Below are 20,413 nucleotides of genomic sequence, written 5' to 3'. Positions count from 1 at the left end.
TCGGTCTGGAAGCAGCTGGACAAAAAGATGAACTTTTGTTCTTAACACAGCCCTTCACATTCTGGATTAGATTTTCCTTTTGTACAACAACATAAAGCAGTATAATTTAGCACTGAAAACAGTGCTTTAAAAACTCGAGGGGCAGTGGCTTGTGACGGGATGCAGAATAGCAGTTACTCAGTGGCAACTCTCTAATAATAGAAAAATCTCTGAAGATGATCCTCCTAGTTGTGCAATCAAAGTGGATCTTTCAGGAGATCAAGGTTGGTGAGAAAAAGCTAAGTGGATATTGCCTACTAATGACTGAGAGCCTCCTCTAACCCAGGAGTAATTAACCTTTGGTCCATGAACACACACACACACACACACACACACACACACACACACACCACATATATGAATAACTGCATTTCAACACATTTTGTTTTATGTGTGATCTTTAATGTTTTATGATGCATTTGAAAACTTTATTCTGAAAAGGGGTCTTCAGGGGCTTTGCCAGATGCCAAAAAGTTGCATGATACAAAAAAAGGTTAAGAAAACCCTACTCTAATATGATAACTCAAATTACCACAGTTGGAATCCCCCCTTAGTACAAGTAACTCAACTGTGTTGCATGTATTGCAGATGGGTTCCTTCAGTCCTTCCTATGACAACATTTTCAGCCACCTTCAAGATGTTAAGTACAAAGGTAAGTGGTCAAAGAGACCCTTGTTTGAGCCTTCCATAACTTCTGGGGGCAGAATGCAACAACCTCTGTCTGACAAAGAGAAATACAGATGGTGGCGTCCATGTTCAGAAGCTTGTGGATGACAGGCAGTTGAATACAGTTTGAGAGACAGAGCCGGTCCCTGCCTACCCTCAAAGGGCTCACATTCTAAGGAGAGAAGACAAGGCATAAAGGGGATCTGGAAAGAGGATGGGGATGCAGCAGTTGGAAGTAGAGCTGGTCAGAGAGGGACATAGACACCTAGTTCCTGACAAGATAAGGTAAAAGCTCGCCTTTCGGGACCTGGCAAGAAAAAGCTCACCTGGCACAAGTAGGGACAGAGTCCCACATTGTGGTGAGGAGGCTGGGCAGCGAGACAGTGGGGAGTTTGTGAGATATTGTGAATGGAGGATGCAGCACGGGTGTCAGACTCAAATGGTAATAGGGACCTGCAGGCCACATAATGACATTATCTATTTTATTATAGTTATTATGTTTATTTATTTGAATGAACAAAATAAAAGTATTTTATTTGCTTTTAAATAAATAAAATAAAAATATTTTATTTAATTTTATTATATTTACTTTGCTAAATATTTCCCAATTACATATTAATCTGGTTTGGGCCAAACTGGGGAATGTTGAGGCTGCTCGTGACCTTTCTGGCCTTGGTGTTGGACACCTCTGTGCTAAAATCAGAAACACCTGGGTTTAAATCCTACCTGAGAAATTATCAGCTGCATGACCCTGGGCAAGTCACCTAACCTCCATGAACCTCAGTTTCCCCTTCTGTAAAATGGGATAATAATAGCACCTATTTCACAGGGCTATTGTAAGGCTCAAACGATATAATTTCCAAGTGCTAGATAAATATCAGCTAATGTTATGAAGTCAGGGGTAAATCTGTGGGGGGATCAGCAGTGATAGAGTAGGGTTAGCGTGCTGGAGACAGAAATATGCTTAGGGTTCTTATCAGAAGAACATTTCTATTTGTTGCAGAGATGCTAACATCACCTCCTCCCCTCCCATTGTGTATCTTTCAGATCAGAAAATTCAGATTCCAGGTTTTAACATCCTAGACCTTCTTCCTCAGAACCTGGATGAGTACTACCGCTACCAAGGCTCTCTGACCACTCCTCCTTGTTTCCCTAGCGTGCTCTGGACAGTTTTCCGAAACCCTGTCCAAATCTCCCAGGACCAGGTAACTCAGGAGCTCCTCATGAGTCTATGTTACCCTTCAATTTTTACCAGACGAAGATATCGCATCATTTGTGTAAGTTTAGGAAAACCATGGGAAAATCGGAGGCAAAAACACTCCGTGCCCCTCCTTTCCTACACAAAAGTAGTGTTGGAAGGGGAGATACCAAGAAGAAGGAGAATCACAAATATTAACCATCAGAGGTCTTAAAAAAATGATCATAAAGAAGTGGGAAAGAAAATAGAACAGAGAATGCCCTGGCAGTCCTTATCCTCCAAGGGTCCTGCCTTGCCTCTTTATTTAACTAGACATTCCTCAATGCATAGCTCATGTCAGTGGAGTGAATGGTGACTTATTTCACAGGAGAAAGTAAAAGTCTAGCCCTTCCTGTAGGCAGGTTTTGGATTAAAGGAAAGGACCAGGTTAGTTTAGGTTAACCATTGCCTTCATGAACAAAAGAAAGGGAGTATAGCCCAGGAAAATAAGCAGACTCCTCTTCATCAGGGAGTTTCATGGTCTAGAAGATAGAAGACTGGCCTTAGCATCTGAAAGAGCCAAGTTCACATCCTGCTTCAGACACTTACTAGCTCTGTGACCTGTGAGAAAGTCGTTTCACCTTTCTCAGACTTGGTTTCCTCATCTGTAAGATGGGAATGATAATATCATACCTCGCAGAGTTGTGGTGACAGCCAAATGAGGTAACTTACATAAAACACTTTGCCTGCCTTCAAGCACTATGGAAATGCTAGTTTTCATTATTTGCAAAGATATTATTAGGTCATCTTTTGCATATTTTTGAATATGAAAATTTTCTCCTGGCTCACTGCCTCTACTCAGCTGTAGGCTTCTGGTAAAAGTGGTCTCTGTTGATATGTAATAATTGTTCATTGAATTAACTTGGTTGGCAGGAAGGAATAAGGAAAAAAATAAGTGATTTATATGGTGAAATAGTAATTTAGCAACTCAAAAACTGATTTGAAAGAGGCTGCATAATTTTCATGGATTCATGAAATCATATATAAATAATAGGCAAAAAAACTCTTGTGCCCAGCGGTATGCTAGTAAATGTTTAATTGGTTCTCAAAAAAAAATGCAGGACATACTTTTAAGTTTAATCTGCATTTTTTCCATTTTTCCATTACTTTTTCAGGTCTAGACACCTAACAAAACAGAAAATCAAGCCTTGATTTGTAGCATTTGCCATTTTCCAAGTTGTGAATGCCCACACTGAAAATTAAACACTGGTTCTCAGTTTGAGCTGGCTCCAGCACACAAGCTGCTTGAGCCCCTCCTAATTATTTCATATATTTTAATGTGGTATTGCAGAAAACCTACTGGGAACATCTCATCTAGGGCTTTTTGTTACATTTTTGGGTTTTTTGCCCTTTATGTAGGTAAAGTAGAAGACCTAAATTTCCATTCTGCCTTAGACATTTATCAGTTGTGTGACCCTGGGAAAATCAATTAATCTTTTTGGTTCTCAGTTTCCTTATCTGTAAAATGAGGATGTTGGACTTGGTGACCTCCAATGTCCCTGCTAGATCTAAATCCATGAACCTCAGTGACCTATGACCCTATAACTAGAGTATATTCCTCCACGTCATCTAAAGCTATCCATAGTCAGGTCTGATTTTAACTATAATAGGGAACTATTAAAAAAAATCAATATTTCTTGGGAAGTACAGTGGAGATGAGAAAACAAGTAGAATACCAAATCAATAATTATTTTTGGTAAGATGGAGGGGCTGCCAAATGTCGTGGGACAGAAATGGCTCTTTGATTTCCCAGAGTAAAAATGCTTGTTTTGACTCGATCTTCCACAATATCTTAGATAGCAAGTTGTTTTCCTGAGTCTTTTGGGGGCTAAGAACTACCACCCTTCTGAATGAAATCTAAGGTCCAAGACTGGTGAATTTGCATACCAGTGCATTTCCTCGTTGGTAGAAAGAATGATTACTCAGAGGACTCCATGTCTATGGACAGGGAAGAGTCGGCAAGAGTTTGGGAGAGTAGCTATCCTTCTTGTTTCTGGTTTCCAGCTTTGAAAGAGGACACTGGTATCACACACTTCACCCAACAGAAGAAAAGCCTGAGTTATTTTGCTTCTTGATCTTATAGTAGCAGCAGAAGTTGAGAATGCATGTCTCTACTTCCCCACAGCTGCTGGCTCTGGAGACAGCTCTGTATTGTACCCATATAGATGACCCCTCACCTCTGGAAATGGTTGACAACTTCCGAAAAGTCCAAAAGTTTGATGAAAGGCTTGTACGTGTCTCCTTCCAGAAAGGTAAGGGGATGCAGCCCTTTTTCTGTGGGGGAGGGAAGGGAGAATGATGAAGAGACTTCTATGAACCCAGGAAGGCAAAGAATGTATTGTTTCCACAGGTATATGGTCTCATTAGAAGTTTAGCTAAGAAAACTGGCTGGGGGGTGGGGGGCGGGGTGCTGTGCTTCAGAAGATTTCTGTACAATGACAAACAATTTTGTGAGGTCCTACAAGTCTTTGATATCTCCCTTTCATTTCTCTGGATTGCTCACCTTCCAGCTGGTGTTAATAGAACATAAATCAGAAATTCCAAGTAAATGACCCAGGACCCCAGGTCCTTATTAAGTCATAAAGACTTTTGTGGGTAAATCAGAAAGGAACCTTCTAGGTTTGCCCCTCATCTCAAGGGCTGACCTTGAAGTCATCATTCTGCCATGGAAAGCCAAGGAATTCTTTTAATTTCTGAGATATTCAATGAAATAAAGGTTGACTTTTTAATTGAGATACTTTCTTTCTGCTCCACATGCCCTGCTGTTACCATTAGCTGACATTCACCACCATCTTTTCCACAATGTGTGTTCATGTGCTCACAGTGTACTGGGTGCTAGATTATTGACAGAAAGCAAAGATGTTAATATTAATTTGGTCTTCCAAACCAACAAGGTCCATCATTTGCTGTTCTCTTACCAAATTTTCTTTGAGTTCCTTCACAAGTGTATACGTACTTAACCATATATATCTAAACTCAAAGAAGCTTACTGGTTTTTACTTCTGATGCTATACTGAAGGGGAGTTGGTTTTTCCTTTTAAGCATTCAACTATGGTGTCCAAGCTTGATGAAAAAAAATCTAAAACTAAGAGTTCTTGGTGTCCTGGACCCCTTAGGCAGTCTGGGAAAACCGTTTTCAGAATGATGATTTTTCAGTTGCATAAAATAAAAATCCACAAAATGACAAAGGAAAGCAATTCTTTTGAAATATGGTGATCAAAATATTAAGAAAAATATAAGTTCATGGACCCCAGGTTAAGAATCCCTGCCCTTTCTGGAACTACTCTTCCTAACACACATCCCTGCAGCTTCTGAGAGAACACTGATGGTGTAGAACTGAAGTTCTACAGCAGAGGAATGTATTTTTTGAAGGATGTTGTTCATGCTACCTCAGATTTTAAAGGCAATTTTTGTCAGAATCTATTTTCCATTTGTCTGTTAGAGACAAGGTCTCTGTTTCTGCTCCTAAGTGTCACTCCAGCTATTCTTTCTAGCTGGATCTGTCTCATGTAAAGTGACACACCCACATAGAAGATTACACATTGTCTCTTAAAATGGAGTTTACCATTTATAACCATCTCCCCTCCTCCAGTGCCTAAAGCTATATGGGGTTAGGATCTGTCTTGGGCTAACATGGCTTTTTGCCTTCTCTAATTGAAGATATTTAGAACTAAACTTCCTACTTTTGGAATCACTAGTAGGACAATTCTCATGGATAATTCTCATCTTCTGTCCAACTCCCCTTGTGGAATAGTGGAGCTTTCCTGAATACACAAAGAAGACACTATCCATCCTTTTTCAGAAAACAGTCCCCTCTTTTCAGATTTAAAGTATTTCTCACTTGGCAGTGGTCTTTTCTTTGACACTAGGATGATAACATTTGCCTATTGGGTTTAATTGAACAGATGAGGGTTTTTTCAAAAAGCACTTTCTGGAAAATGTTCTAAAATAAGAGCTTTGGGATCTATCTAAATAGGTGCTATTTAATCAATTATATTTCTGTTCCATTTAAGGTATATTAAGAAAATCTATTCTGGTTTCTTAAGAGGCAGGCAGAGTGCCTGTGTGCTGGTTTCCTAAATTCTCATCTCTGTAACCTCAGGCAATTATATTCTCTCTTTCATCCTCCATTGGAAAACTCCATCTACCAACATAAATGGTTCCTCAGAAAGTGAGTCTGCATTATAATGACTGAGTTTAGGTCCTTTGGGAAATTGAAAGGACTTTATTTGCCTGGCATTAGCCCCTGCCAGGATATGACGTTTTTTCCATTTAAAAAAAAAAATGAATGACACTTCATTAAGTGTCTTTAAGACTTACAACTTAAATTATTCCCTTTTTAATTAAGTAAAAACTAAAATTCTCCCTTGAGATAGGGGAATGTACCAAGCTAGATGAAATAGGCCCCCGACTTTTTCTTTGAACCAGCAGTAGATAACTGAACCAACAAAAAGGACTTTGTCTTCCTTGCCCCATCAGGAAACTTCCCTCCCTGAGATGTCTTCCATGTTGAACTGCATGTGGGTAGGCAAAGTGGATATTTATGAACCCAAACCTGATTTTACATTGCAGGGACACTCTCTGAGGGCAAATACAGAGGATCAGAAGAAAGCTTGCAGGACTTTGGGTTTGCCATCTAAAAGTAACCATTGCTCTGTAATGCTGAATTGATGTATTGAGAAAAATTAGCCATCTTCTTAGACCTGACCCAGGTCTAAGGTCACTGCTTCAAATGCAGGCAGATGGGTGAGGCTTGCTAGAGAGAGCTTTAGTATCCTATTCTGTTCTGCTAGGTGACTCTATTGCAGAAGTGGGAGCCCTTGGGGCACTAAGCCCAAGGAGTCAGTTTTGCTCTTGAAAACAGCAGCAAAATGAAGGACCCGATGCAGCTTTGCCAGTTTTGCTAACGCATAGCTCAGCTGTGAATGCCGCTCCAGAAAACCCAGGCTGGGTCCAGGCTCTCTTTGGATGGAAACTGACCATCCCGGAGAGTGGAAGATGGTTTATAGAAACTTGGCCAGACACTTCATTCTGCAAGTATTCCACTTTTTAAAGATAGAATTAGAAGGGTTGTTTTTTCAATATTTGTTAGGAAGCGGTATCAGAAATATGAAATCCAAGACCTTTTGGAAGCTGCTTATATTCAGGAATTTCCCTATCATTCAATACTGTTAAATCCAACATCGTCAACAAACCCCTGTGCAATTTTAGGTTGATGGTACAAATTTACTTATATAAATAGATTACAAACTATCAGAGTTCAGCAGCCTGAACAACGAAGTCAAGAACTATTTCCAGGTTATAATTAGATTCATTTAAATTACTAAGAGTTCTAGGCCCCAGAAAAAGCTAGAGTGAGAGTTATCAGTCATTAAGGGCAGTCCCTAGAAGGGGAAGAATTAGTTTTTTAAATTTGTTTTTTCTTAATTCTTTAATTTGTTTTTCTTAACTCACATAAGGAGAAAGTACTAGTGTACTAGTATTGAAGTGCTAGTGTAGAAATGAATTAATCCACAAAGGCCTACAAGGTTCCCAGCTCTGTTCTTGGTTCTACTGAGGATAACAGAAGTACAAGACATGTTAAACTTGTCCTCTAGAACAACCTAGCTGTGTTTAATTTGGGGGTTGTTCATAAACTGGCTTCCTAGAACTCATTTTTAGAAATTTTCAGCTATAAGGAGCCAATCATATATCACACAAGAAATCTAGAATTTTCCATGATATGCCCAGATACTTAATGTTTCTGTGGCATGAAATCAAGAATCTGGTAATATTTACCATTTAGTCAATCAACAAGCATTTCTCAAGTGCCTGCTATCTGTCATATACCGTGCTAGGTGATGAAAACAATGAGAAAGACTGAAGACATTTTTTAAAATGTAATTGGAGAGGAGTGTGGAGATAAAGATGTAGTAAGAAGAAATCTAGTTCACAGAACCTTACAACAAATGGGTAACAGAGAAACAGCATGGTATGCAGGATAGAGGGCTAGCTTTTGAGATCAAGGAGACCTGGCTTCAATTTCTGCCTCTGACTCATACTGGTTATATGAACATAAGTGCCCTAGGCAAACCTCTAAGGCTATAAATAATATTATAGCCATATGTGTATATATGTATATATATAAAATATATGTATATATATGGCCAGACTAATTGACTATCTACATCAATGGAGGAAGTTCCTCTACTGAGAGTTCTTCATAATAAGGAATTCTCTGGTTTGGATCAATAATAGTGATAATGATAATTCTAAAAGCACAGAACCCAGTTTCAGAGGATTTAAAACCGCCTATTTTTCTAACTAATTTCCCTTCTCATTCTTATTCTTTATATCTTTTCTACCAAATTCTTTCCTGCTTACAGATAATACCTTTTTGGAGGTAAGAATCATGCTAGTGTTTTCTTTGACCTGGAAAAATATTCCTTTCCCAAGGCATTAGTAGGATGTAGGGTTTGAAAAAAAGATTTGTGTTTGTCAAGGTAGGGTCCATAAAAAGGTGTATGCTTTGACTTCCTTGTCTCTCATTTAGAGCCGGGTTCTGTAAGTTAAAAACCCTTATTATACTGTGTGGAAATGAGAAAGATGGCAGGGACTGAATATGCAGCTTGCTTCTTCATTGGGAACCCAGCGTTCAGTGTTCTGGTCAAATTCCAATGGAGATTCTTTAGACCAAGGACCACCATATCGGGTCTAAATGAAAAAAGGTAAACAAAGCAAAATAACTATCTGCTTTAAAAGATTGTAATATCATGCTTTGTTTTCATATTTCAGGAGCAGGCAAAATATTAAGTAGATAAGTTAATGTGGCTGAGTGGACCCACTCATTTCTATAACCATGTTCCTAAGCTTGCTTACTGGGTACTGTTGGTAAATGCACACTACAGCTGAGGCTAGAGCCCAGCTCCGTCACACTCACAATCAGCCTTGCAGCGGCAGTTGAACCCATTTCCTCCCCAAAACAAATCTATGAAACAACAGAACATTAATGCCCAAATAACCCAGTGGACTTTGGCCAGCCATTTTATACTCAGTACTCTGGAAGTCATAAAACTTTACTAAAAGAGGAATTCATTTTCAATACAGTTCTCAGGGATGAAACCTTTATGGAGAAGGAGAATGAGGTGAGGAGATGGTTTCAGAGTGAACTAGTTTGCAGCTTGGCCTAGTAAAAGTTAGTTAAGTATAGTCTTGCTTAGCTCTAACCAATCTTGCAGTTCCTTAGAAACCTAACAGCAAAAAACTCCCTAGAGAACCTAAAAAAGCTAAGATGGCTGATTTTTGAATTATCAGGGAACTTAACCACTTTAATTGATGTTATTGTATTTTGTCTGTGGAGTTTTATATATACATATATATATATATATATATATATATATATATATATATATATATATATATATATATTTTTTTTTTTTTGAAGCTGGGTATCTTGAAGCTTCAACATTTGTAAATAAAGAACAGTTGATGGTAATTAGTGCATCACAATTTTTTTTCTGAATTACTTCAAATTAGAGAGTCGTTGTGGCATGGTCCATTCAAACTATATATAACTTTAACTTTGCCCAGAATAAGAAAGACCTGGACTCCAGTCCCATCTCTGATACTAGCTGTGTCTGTGTCCATGGATAAAGCACCTAAGCCTCAGGTGGCTCCCTAAGATTACAAATCAGGCAGAGGTTAGGATCTGCTTCAAAGCCCTTGCTATTATCCCTGTAGTTTAAGTCACCACAGTACAGATACTTAAACCAGGAAATAAGATGTCCAAAAGTCAGGGAGCATTGGACAAATGCTCCCAGAGGCAAAGGAATTTAATTCCATTTAAATGAATGCTCCATTTACTTCCTGAGCACCTATTGTGCATACTAGCTCTGCCAGGGAAATGAAGTTCACTGAGTAGAGACAATGCCCTGAGAAGGCCATTCAGTTGTTGGCCATCTTGCTCTGGACTGCCACAGTAGGTATTGAATGGCAGAGATGGGTGGATAAACAGTACAGACTAAATTCCAAAAGCCACCCAACTCCCTAATCTGTATCCCTGATTAAAATTGATCTTAAATGCAAATTTTTTTCAATATTCAAACTTTAGTCTTTGCACAAATGTTGTTTTGTAGGAGTATTAACTTGCTAATGGTGTTAAAATGACTCATTCATTTAGAAAAATTAAAGACCTGAATTGGTGGAAATTCCATAAGGCTCTTACATTTACATGATCCTCTTTTATTGGATTTACAGATTTGAGAAATTTTCCTACCGACCTTATAATGTTTTACTGTTACTTTGACTTGGAAAGAGGGGGAAAAAAGGACTCTAATGCTGTCATCCATCAATCCTCCCATCACAAACATCCTTAGTGTCTAGAGAGATCATTGATCAAAGACCCAAGCTTGCTCAGAATTCTAAAGTGCTTCCAGATTGAACTAAAACCCAAAGAATATCGTAGCGTTCATTTTCTTTTTTTAAAAAAATTCCTATGGGGAGAATTTTTTAGATGTTTCAGTCCCATTCTGATCTATCTTCCTAAAATCTGGAAGCAAATGAATTACTCTGGGACTGAGTTAGTTACCTTCTTGATGTAGCGTGGTATAGAATGGTGACATATTCAATATGTCACTACTTCAAGGATCTCTCATTCTTCATGAATTCCTGCAGCTGAGGAAAAATTCAGCAGGTGGCCTGTCTTATGATGGTGAGCCTCTCCTAACTTAGCAAACCTGGTTCTATAATAGCGTAGTACAATCCATTATTGGTGATATTTTCAAAGTGTTGCCAATTTGGTAAAGATTTTATAGAGGTTGAATTCTGTTCACATGGCCTTCAAGAGGCCAGGGTCAAATAGGGGATCACAGCAGCATTATGGTGAAGGAGCAGCACATGACTAAGGAAGACCTTACAGCTCCCCAATATGAATTCTAATGTCATTTCTGTTCTGTGTGTTCTGTATTCACCCAGTCTAATTTTCCCTGAGATGAATTTAGCTCTTTGGCAAAAATTCATCCAAAGAGAGAACCAATATTTTAGGTATTTGATAGCTATGGCTTATATTTGGTGTATTTCTCCAAAGGTTTTACAGACTAAGTTGGCAAAAGGTATGTTTGAAATCTCAGACTTCAGTTCATTCAATTCTGTGATATATCTGGAAGTCACTGAGAATTATCCTGTTGTTTTCATCATATGCCATCATCATTATATCACACATTATCTGCAGAAGGGTCTTATGACATTTCTCTGAAAGGAAAAGGACCATGCTTTGCCTTTAAATCAAATACAAGATCTTCTTAGAGAATGCCAGATTGATCCAGGAACCACAAGCTGTGTAAGTGAGGTGCATGTCCCTCATTTTGGATTTTTCTGTGTTTGCACTTGGGAGCTGTAGAAAATCCTTAAAAACCAATTAACCAGTTTCTCTTGGTCCAGCAAGATGCCAGCAGAAGAATTCAGCCCTTGTAACCATGGAGCAGTGAGCAGTGTGCTCTTGTGGCAAGTGGTAGGCCCATTCAACCTTCTAAAAGTGTCCTACTTGAGAATGCAACTTTTCTGAATTTGGTCATGTATTTTTCAGTGTATAGCTTTCCTTTTTTGTGTATTGTATGGTCCTGTCTATGTTGTACCCTGTACTCTTTAAGGATGCTCAACCTCAGCTCTTCCATCCTACTGCATCTTCAAGTCATTGATGCTTTGCCCAACCAACTCTATCATGCCCTTTTGTTGGGTTAAGAGCATTTTTGCTTTCCAAGCTCCCTAATTTCATAGGTCATATAAGTGAATCAGCTCTTGAACCAGCTTTTTTCTTCTTCTAGCTATTCTATTGTCCTCCAAGAAAAATGCTTGTCTCCTCTTCTTGCTTCTTGGAATCTCAGAAGGAGCCAAAGTCTTAGAATCACAGATTGTTCTTCTATCTTAAGGTTTTTGACAGGAAATGATCTGGCATCATTCCTGAATCCAGATTCCTGCTATTAATGCTTAGCTTTGAGCTTGGGGAGGGAGAAAATGCTGCAAAAATGTGAAAATTTATGATTTTTGTTCTGTCTCTCTATTGGTATTCCTTGTCTCTTCTCTGGGACTTCACATTCTAAATTCTTCTTGTCGACTAAGGTCGGGCAACTTTGTCAGGGATTTATACAAGTGCTGCCTATTAGTAGTTGTAATAGTTAGTAATGGTGGTGGTGACAGTGGTAGTAGTAGTAGTAGTAGTAGTAGTAGTGGTAGTAGTAGTAGTAGTAGTAGTAGTAGTAGTAGTAGCAGCAGCAGTAGTAGTAATACTATCAATAATAATAGCTTGCTTTTATATAGTATTCTAGGTTTGCAAAATGCCTTACAAATATTATCTCATTGGATCCTCAAAACAACTCTGGGAAGTAATTGCCATTACTATCTCCATTTTACAGATGGGAAAATGGGGACAGAGGATATAAGTAACTTGCCCAGGATTACACAGCTAATAAGTATTTGAGGCAGGATTTGAACTCAGATTTTCTTGACTCCAAACCCAGCACTATCCACTGTATCATCTGGCTGATTATAACTCTTGAGGGTAAAGATCTCCTTATGGAGGATGAATAAAGCTGGATTCTTCTTCTTGATAAGCCATGGAGTAGTGACTGTGCGTTCGTAAAGGAAATCCCTTCATCTTCCAGTAGCTCAGTTTCTTCACATAGGAAAAAAAAAAAGCTTGATTCTCATTGCAAAGGGATTATTAAATGCGCCCGTGGTGACAGGATAGAAAGCATGCTGTTCAGCCAAGGCTGGGATTTCTCAGCTGTTTGCTCTACTTTTTGTGGTATTTGAGGTGATCATTAGAGTGACGGCTTTAGAAATTCTCTAGTTCGGAAGACTTGGCCAGACGGTCGGATTTGCCTATAATAATCTTATGTGGAGAGAAAAGGGTTGGCAGTAATAGGAATCTTGGGATTGAGGAACAAAGAACAAGGGCTATTTCATCAAAGAAATGGGAAATTTAAACCACAAGTAAGGTTTTCCCCCCCCAGAATGCCCTATGGCTAGAAACCTCTGGATACCTTAAAGGAAATCTAAAACCCAAATTACACTATGTCAAGGCCACAAGCCACAAAGGATCAGAGCACAGGTGATAGAAATAGCATAAAACCCTCCCATAAGGAACAGTATCTTCTGAAGCCATAGTGAGGTCCTTGTGTCCAGGGGTGGGAAGAACTCTCAGGGGCAGAGGATCTGGGCAAGGGAGCCCACTGTCTCTGTGGCAGATGTGGGCTGAATGTTAAATGAGGCAGGCTGTCCCTTAGATTGGTGGGTAATACACATCCCTGCCATCTCTCTCCAGTATCTCTGCTTATCATAATGAAAAGCCAGACACTAGGCTAGAGGAACACAAACCAGCCAGAAGACCACGTAGAATAAAGGGAGAATATGTAGGTTAAAGGGGATACCACTCTGAGAAGACGCTATAGCAAAGACTTAGGACAGTCAGACTCCAGTGTTGGGAAGAGAAAGGAGGAAGCCCCTCTCTTTAGTGCCTGTCTTGCAGTAGACAGAACTGATACCCAGTTGGACGAATGAATCAGTCGACTTCAGGGATCCTCACTAAAGGGATCCATGCTGTTTTGAGTGTTATGATATTCATCTTAATAACTTGGTTTCAGGGAGAAGAGGAATGTGGCTTCTTGGGGTTTTTCAGCCCCACAGCAAAACGTTCTCAGGGAAAAGTTACAATCTGCAGAGGTTTGGTTAGGCCAAGCAAAAGAGCAAAGTATTTATGTACATAATTGAATCCAAAGTCAATAACACCTCTCAGATTTCTCTAGAGGAGGAAAAGTGTATCTCCAGTTTGTTTGAGAATGAATATTGTTTTATCTTGAGGCCGTACTGCACAGATCACTGGCCCTTGAGTCAAAGAAAGCTGAGTTCTAATTTGACTTCAGACACTAGCTGTGTGTCTCTGGGGCAAGTCCTTCAACCTCCGTCTGCTTTAGTTCTCTCAGCTATAAAATTGGGACAAGAATAGGATTGTTTTGAGGATCAAATGAAATAATGTTTGTAAAATACTTACCGCAGTGATTAGAACAAGGCAGGTGCTTAATAAATGCTTGTTCCTTCTTTCTTTCCTTCATGGTTAGGAGGTTTATGGTGTGTATAACAAGGCTGCAGCATATTACTAACAATGCCTTGCATGAAGAAGTGGCATAAAAGATACAATCCAGAAGATGTATACAAAGGAAATGAGATGGGCTGGTCATAGATGGATAATGGATAGATAATTCAAATGCTGCACTATACGTATGCAATGTTAAAAAAAAGACTGAGAGAAAAGCCTCCAAGTGTTAGGTAATCCTCATGGAGGATTTATGAGAGGATACAGGGGAGAGTCAGTCAGAGGATGAGCAGGAATGGATTTCAGTCTTCACCCCTGACCTAATGACATCACAAATCCATTGAATTATTGAAGTAAGACTAAGAAAGGAAATCAGGAAAGGAAATAAAGGCAGGGAAATGATACTGAAACAAGACATTTGTCTTTCTTGGAAATTCAGTTCATTCAAGTCAAGTCAACAAGCAATCAGTAAGTGATCACTATGTGCCAAGCACTGTACTAAGCACCAGGCATACAGATATAAGAAGAAAAATACACCTTGCCCTTCAGGTTACACAGAGGGTAAACATCTGAAGTAGGATTCGAAACCAGGTCCTCTGTTGAGGCAGTGCTCTTTCCATTGGTTTGAGGAAAGAGATGAGTTTAGTTTGGAGACATTTTGAGTTTGAGGTGCTAAAAGAATATCAGGTAGAAATGCCATGAGTCTTCACTGATCATAGGACAGATTATCTGTTTAGAACTGGAAGGGCCCTTCAGGATCACTGAGTTAAGACTTCTTCAACTTACAGACAAGGAAACAGCTCCCCAGAGATTTTTGCTTAGAGTCACAGTCTGACCTTTCTGACTCTATCTACTTAGTTTTCTAATCAGGAACTGAGGGGAAGGTTAAGGGTTGCAGATCTTGTGATCATCTACCTAAAAATGATCTCTGAGGCCTTAGGAGTGGATCAGATTGTCAAGGGAGAGAGTGTAAAGATCTCTAGAGAGCAGAGAATAAAAGCCTTGGGGTTTAGTCTTCCCAAGTTGGCCTGCTTCCTAACTTCCCCCTTCCTAGATCTCAAGCAAGCATCTCTCTTTCCTTCTTCAACAGCACTGTTTATGACAGTAGCAGGGAGCTTCCTCCAAAGAATAGTTCTAACAAGGTAATACTGCAATTTCTCAATAGAAGGGATTGCTTGTTGGAGTCTCTAAGAAGAATGACAATCTCTCTTCCCTTCCTGGAAGAGGATTTATCCCCACCAGTGGTAAAACTCTCTCTAAGTTTGAAACATTCCTAGGAGATCTGCATAACCTCGAGACCTCCCCACAAATAAGGTGGGACAGAGGACATGGAGTCAACACATGGAGTCCAATCAAGAAAGATTTAACTCTGGGTTAATTTCCACTTTTTTCCCTCCTTTTTTAAGAGGAAGACTTTTCCTCCGCAGGACTCAGTATGGGTATGTGGCTGGCTGGCCAGCTGTGCATGTTCCAGCAGAGTGATCTTTGTGATTCTGTTTGTGATTTGTGCCTGTGGTAACTTTGATCTTTTCTAGCTGCTTTTTTGTGCTGTCGCTATGGGTACTTTCCATGTCTTTGCAATGGGTCTCATGTGTGGAGTAACTCTCACTTTAAATCGAAACGATCTTACCAATCAGACATTCACCAAATGAAAGTTTTAATCAGTAGTGTATTTCTAAAGAATCTCTCTCCTAGGCTCACTATTGGCTGGGATGTGAAGCCATCTCCTAAAGATGTGCTGGTGATGGTTGGGTGAGCCAAAGATAAACTGTTGATTGGGTGCATAACTTTGGAAATGGCCTGCTTGTTGTTCTGTGGATGCTTGAAATTCTGCTTTGTAATTTTTACTAATAATCAGACATGAAGTTGCAGAATACTATTTAATCTGGCAAATATGCCAAAGTAAAAAAAAAAAAGATATGATATGTAATTCTGTAGCATTATTAAGTTTGTAGCTGCCTCCTTTGAAATGCCTCACTAGAAGATATCTAAGTGTGTCCTGCTAAGACAAGGCACTAGAATCTGAGGTTATTTTCCTAATTTATTTCTCTGCGAGTGATTTTACAATTGTGATTCATCTTTACATCTATTTACAATAAGATTAAGTGGAGGGGAGGGGAAGGACAAGGTTTAAACACTGTGTGTTGATTCTCTCATCACCAGGAATCATCCTCTCTGTGGCAATAGCTGGTGTCTTAGGAGTTTCTGTCATCCTTGCTCTATCAATTTGGCTTCTCCGACGGAAGAAGAGGTGAGCTGCTTTGGTGTCCTCATGCTCTGATACTATGAAAAGGCTAAAACAGATTCCATTTCTCCACAGATGTTACTTTCAACACAAAGCCTAGTTTATCTTGGCACTAGAATATATGGCAGAAATCCTAGGGAGTCCAGTGAAGGTTAGGTACAGGGGGGGATAAAGGAAACTTCTTCATAAACAAATGCAGATTTCTTATGAGATGATAAATATAGGTCTGGAAAGAAATCCAGTTCAACCCCTCATTCTTCAGGGGAGGAACTAAGAGCCCAAGGTTTAGTGATACGTCCAGTGTCACAGAGGTAGTTGGCAGCAGAGTCGGGATCTGAGTCCATGTCCTCTGACTTCACTCTTCTTTCCACTGTGTTCTTTCAGGTGAAAATGAGCCAAGACCTCTGTCTACAAAACTGACCCACTTCATACTGTCTCACGAGAATGATAGTGCCTGTAAAAAGTAATGAGTGGGCTTGACCAGACCTGTTTTGGGGCATCCTATGCCAAGCTTAACCATTCCAGTCGTTAATGGGACAAAGCCTGAGAGAGGGCATTGCCTCCCCCAGAATGCTAGCATCATTCTCACATCAGCCTACTTTGCTTACGGCTCTCCTCTTAACTGACTTGACTTGTGTGTTTTCCTTGTTCCAGCAGCAAGAAAGAAGAAAACAAAGGAGTTATTTACAAACCTGCTGTCAAGAAGGAGGCTGATATCAATCCTTGAGAACCTTCGACTCCTCTGAGGCCCTCATCCAAGGGAAGATCCTTTGCCTTGGACACTTTGAGGCCACTAGGCATTCTCCAGAGCAGATCAACCAAACACTCCCATTGGTCTTGTTATCTTGATGTGATTTAAGTACTGAGTTAGGTGTAAAAAGTCATCGCCTTAAGCTTTCACTCTTGGAAGAGTTTTCCTATGAGGAAGCATGAATGCTGAGCCATTGGGCAAATCTGGGCAAAACATTGAAATGATCTGGATTCTGGAGCATCCTGGTGCCCCAAGCAGAGCTTTCACCATTCTGGCTAAATGAGCCCAGCCACGTTCTGCTAAGGAACCTCTACAATACCTTAAGCATAACTATATAGGGTCACTAGACCACATTATCAGGGACTTACATATCATGCTATGCCCTTGCCACCTACTTTTAAAAATAGAGCATAATTAGATTCTGTTTTATTTTTTTTTACTACCTTTTCCTTTAATTACATGCATAGCATTAAAGAGTATTAAAATTAAAGCCCTATGAGAGGCAGAGGGTAGACCTCCAATTTGAATCACAGACTTGACATTTTCACTAACAACTCTCGTTTTCATAATCTTCTAAATCTCACGACAAAGAATGTAAATGTTAGGGAATGCATTTGTCCCTTAAACCTCACTTGAAAGGTCTAATTTCCTCTTGTTGTCAAAGGTTTATAAAGCACAAAGGCCATCTAGTTCCACCCTCTAATTTTATAGGTGAGGAAACTGAGGCCCAGGAAGATGAAGTGATATGGAAAGTTACCCAGGTAGTAATAGTTCTAGGCAGGATTTGAGCCCAGGTCCCCTGACTCAAGAGCCAATTCTCTTTCTCCTGTATTCCTGTTAGGCTAAAATGAATAGTCACTTTTCAAGGTTTGGTTCATGGAAATCATTTCCTCTCTGATTAGGAGAGTTGTCCTCCATTCTACTCCTTTTGAACAGTGGCAAAATATTCACACATATCATAGCAAAGAGAAGGAGAGGGGCAAGAAAAGTTATGCTCTCTTGTGCAAAAGGTAAATTAGGGTTGACCTTGGATATTAATGTCTACAAATGAATTGTAGACTTTTCAGAGGAGAAGCACTGAGTCAGGGATGCTGATCCTGGGTTTTGACCACGATGTGGCTGGGATCTCAGTGTTTTTACATGTGGGAGGGGGTAGATGAACTTGTGATATAGTGGTACTCAGCATAGAAATTTTAGGTTGCATGCAAATTTTCATGTAAGTTCTGAATACTCAGTTATTCTAAGGCATTTTCCAAGCGTCTGAAAACTGAAGATTAGCTACTTTCTGATAAGACAATGATGTTTTGTGTTTTTCAGACTTAAAAAATAGATATATACTTTAGACTCTAGAAAGATAGGCTGGAATAGTAGAGGGGTGTTATCAGGCAGGATGACTAGAGTTCCTATTCTGCATCTGTTACAGATGAGCTGTTGGAGCTGGAGGAGTAAGTACACCAGTCAACTCTCTAAGACTTCATAGTGCTTGCTATCTGCATTGGGAGAGGATTTCCTCACTAGGAGTTCCTTACACTGATGAATCAAAGGTCCTGAGCAAAAACAAAAATCAATCAACCAAAAATATTTGTTCTAGCATCAGAATGGGGTGGGGTTGCGATTTCCCACTGCTGTTTTCCATACTAGAGCAGAAATGAGAAAAAGGCAAAAGCAGAGAGTTGGTAGATTTTTATGACCAGTGCCAGATGTCATGTGGCATTCTGCTTCACTGGGAGATAAATGCATCCACAAGAAATATGAATCTCCTTTAGTTGTGTTCTTGGACTGCAGTCAGTTAATACATCTGTGGGCATTTTCTTGAGAGCACCAACCAAATACAGCTATTGCACTTGTCCAGTTCACAAGGTTCTTTCTGAAGGAGTCGTCCCCTCTCTCATTTTTTGCCTTCAGAGTAGTGACAGTGACAGCGTGTGACAGGAATTCAGTCACAGAAGCCTACATTTAGGCTAAATCTTTACCTCTTCATGGGCCACCAACACCAGTGACTCCTGAGACTTCCTTTCTCCTGTTTTCTCCTCACTTGACTGCCTGCTCAAAGCTGAAGGGGCTCTTGTTGACCGGTAGGACTTCTCAGATAGCTCAGTCTTGCTAGAAAGACTTGGGAATAACCTGGCATTCTCTATAGGGCTTAGATACCTAGCTGCTTTGAACACCACCACATTCTTAATGAGGCTCGTAGTGTAAGAACCATCCAGGAACTGAGGAAGCTACAGGGATCCAAGGATTGCTATTTAGCAGTTCAGTAGACTCTTAATCTTGCCATTTGACCCTTTTTACCCTGTTCTGGAGGAAGAGCAGTTAGTCTTTTTTAATGAGCAGTATGAAACTGATGAAATGTGCTTGCCTTGTTCCAAGGTGGGCCCATCAGAAGTGAGCACAAGTATTCCATAGCAGAGTGAGGGCCATTTAAAATATTTTTTATACACTTGACAGATGGGTTTTATGCCAGGGAACAGAAAATCAATCATTGTATCTGGCACAAGAGCTAATCATAAAATAGAAAACTTACTATTTGGTGGAGACATAGCAGCATTTTTCTTCTTTCTTTTCTTTCTAAAAACTCCGAATGCATGGCCCCAAAAGAGAGCTAACCCCACAGCAAGGATAAACCAAAGGAAATGGAAATTGGGTTGTAAAAAGTCAAAAGCTCCCTTCTTATCCATCAGATCCCTCCTGCAGGTAGGCAACAAACTTAGGAATTTTTTTCTTAAAAATACCAATTTCTTTAGCTCCAAGGAAAGAAATATGATGATGAATGAAGATGACATATTTTACATTTGCCCTGACACTATCACTGGGGTTTAGTGTGTCTAAAGCAGTTTCCCAAGATTTCATCCCCTCTATGCTTCCTGCTGAAGGATCTAGGTCTCTCTTCCCAGTTTCTCCAATGATGTCTGGTTGAAATTATGAAGAACTCATTATTTCCATTGTTAGATACTTACTACCTTTGTATTATGAGTAATTTTAATGAAAATGTACATTGTAAATACAAAAGATTGCAAATAAAATGTTTTCCATTTCAGCCTTTGGAGTCTGAAAACTTCAGCATCTACCAAGTGTGAGGGACAGTGATATTCTGATATTCAGACAGTATTCTGGTGATAGTAACCCAATACAGAATTCATCCCTGCCTTGGAGGACAGTCTGCAAGGGGAGGGGGGGGAATCCTAGAGGGATATATAGATATATTCAGGCAAATATATATACACACATACATATATACTATATATAATATCATATTCATATATACCAGATAATTTGAGAAAGGAGAAACTATGAACTGGGGGCTGAGACCAACATTAGGCAAAGTTTGAAAGAGGATGTGTTAAATAGTTAGGTAGTCAGGATGACTAGATTTTCAGGTCTGCCTTGTTGCCCACTGTTATCAACACT

At 39.6% G+C, this 20,413-nt stretch overlaps 1 protein-coding gene across 8 annotated transcripts in view; it reads left to right on the top strand.

Annotated features, from left to right (window-relative positions):
- Nucleotides 1-20,042, top strand: part of CA12 (carbonic anhydrase 12) — a 250,157-nt gene extending 230,115 nt beyond the window's left edge. For 4 of the 8 annotated variants that reach the window (XM_072613395.1, XM_072613347.1, XM_072613406.1 and 1 more), the window contains 6 exons: nt 628-691; nt 1,753-1,910; nt 4,068-4,194; nt 15,416-15,448; nt 16,173-16,260; nt 16,909-20,042. In XM_072613395.1, the coding sequence (XP_072469496.1) occupies nt 628-691; nt 1,753-1,910; nt 4,068-4,194; nt 15,416-15,448; nt 16,173-16,260; nt 16,909-16,981 (543 nt within the window). In that variant the 3' untranslated portion in view covers nt 16,982-20,042. The other 4 variants (XM_072613358.1, XM_072613379.1, XM_072613374.1 and 1 more) reach the window with 4 other exon arrangements.
- Nucleotides 20,043-20,413: the final 371 nt, after the last annotated feature.

The sequence above is a fragment of the Notamacropus eugenii genome, chromosome 1 (genome assembly GCF_028372415.1).
Source record: "Notamacropus eugenii isolate mMacEug1 chromosome 1, mMacEug1.pri_v2, whole genome shotgun sequence".
NCBI classification, from domain to species: Eukaryota; Metazoa; Chordata; class Mammalia; order Diprotodontia; family Macropodidae; genus Notamacropus; species Notamacropus eugenii.
This window is presented reverse-complemented; position numbering and strand designations above follow the sequence as displayed.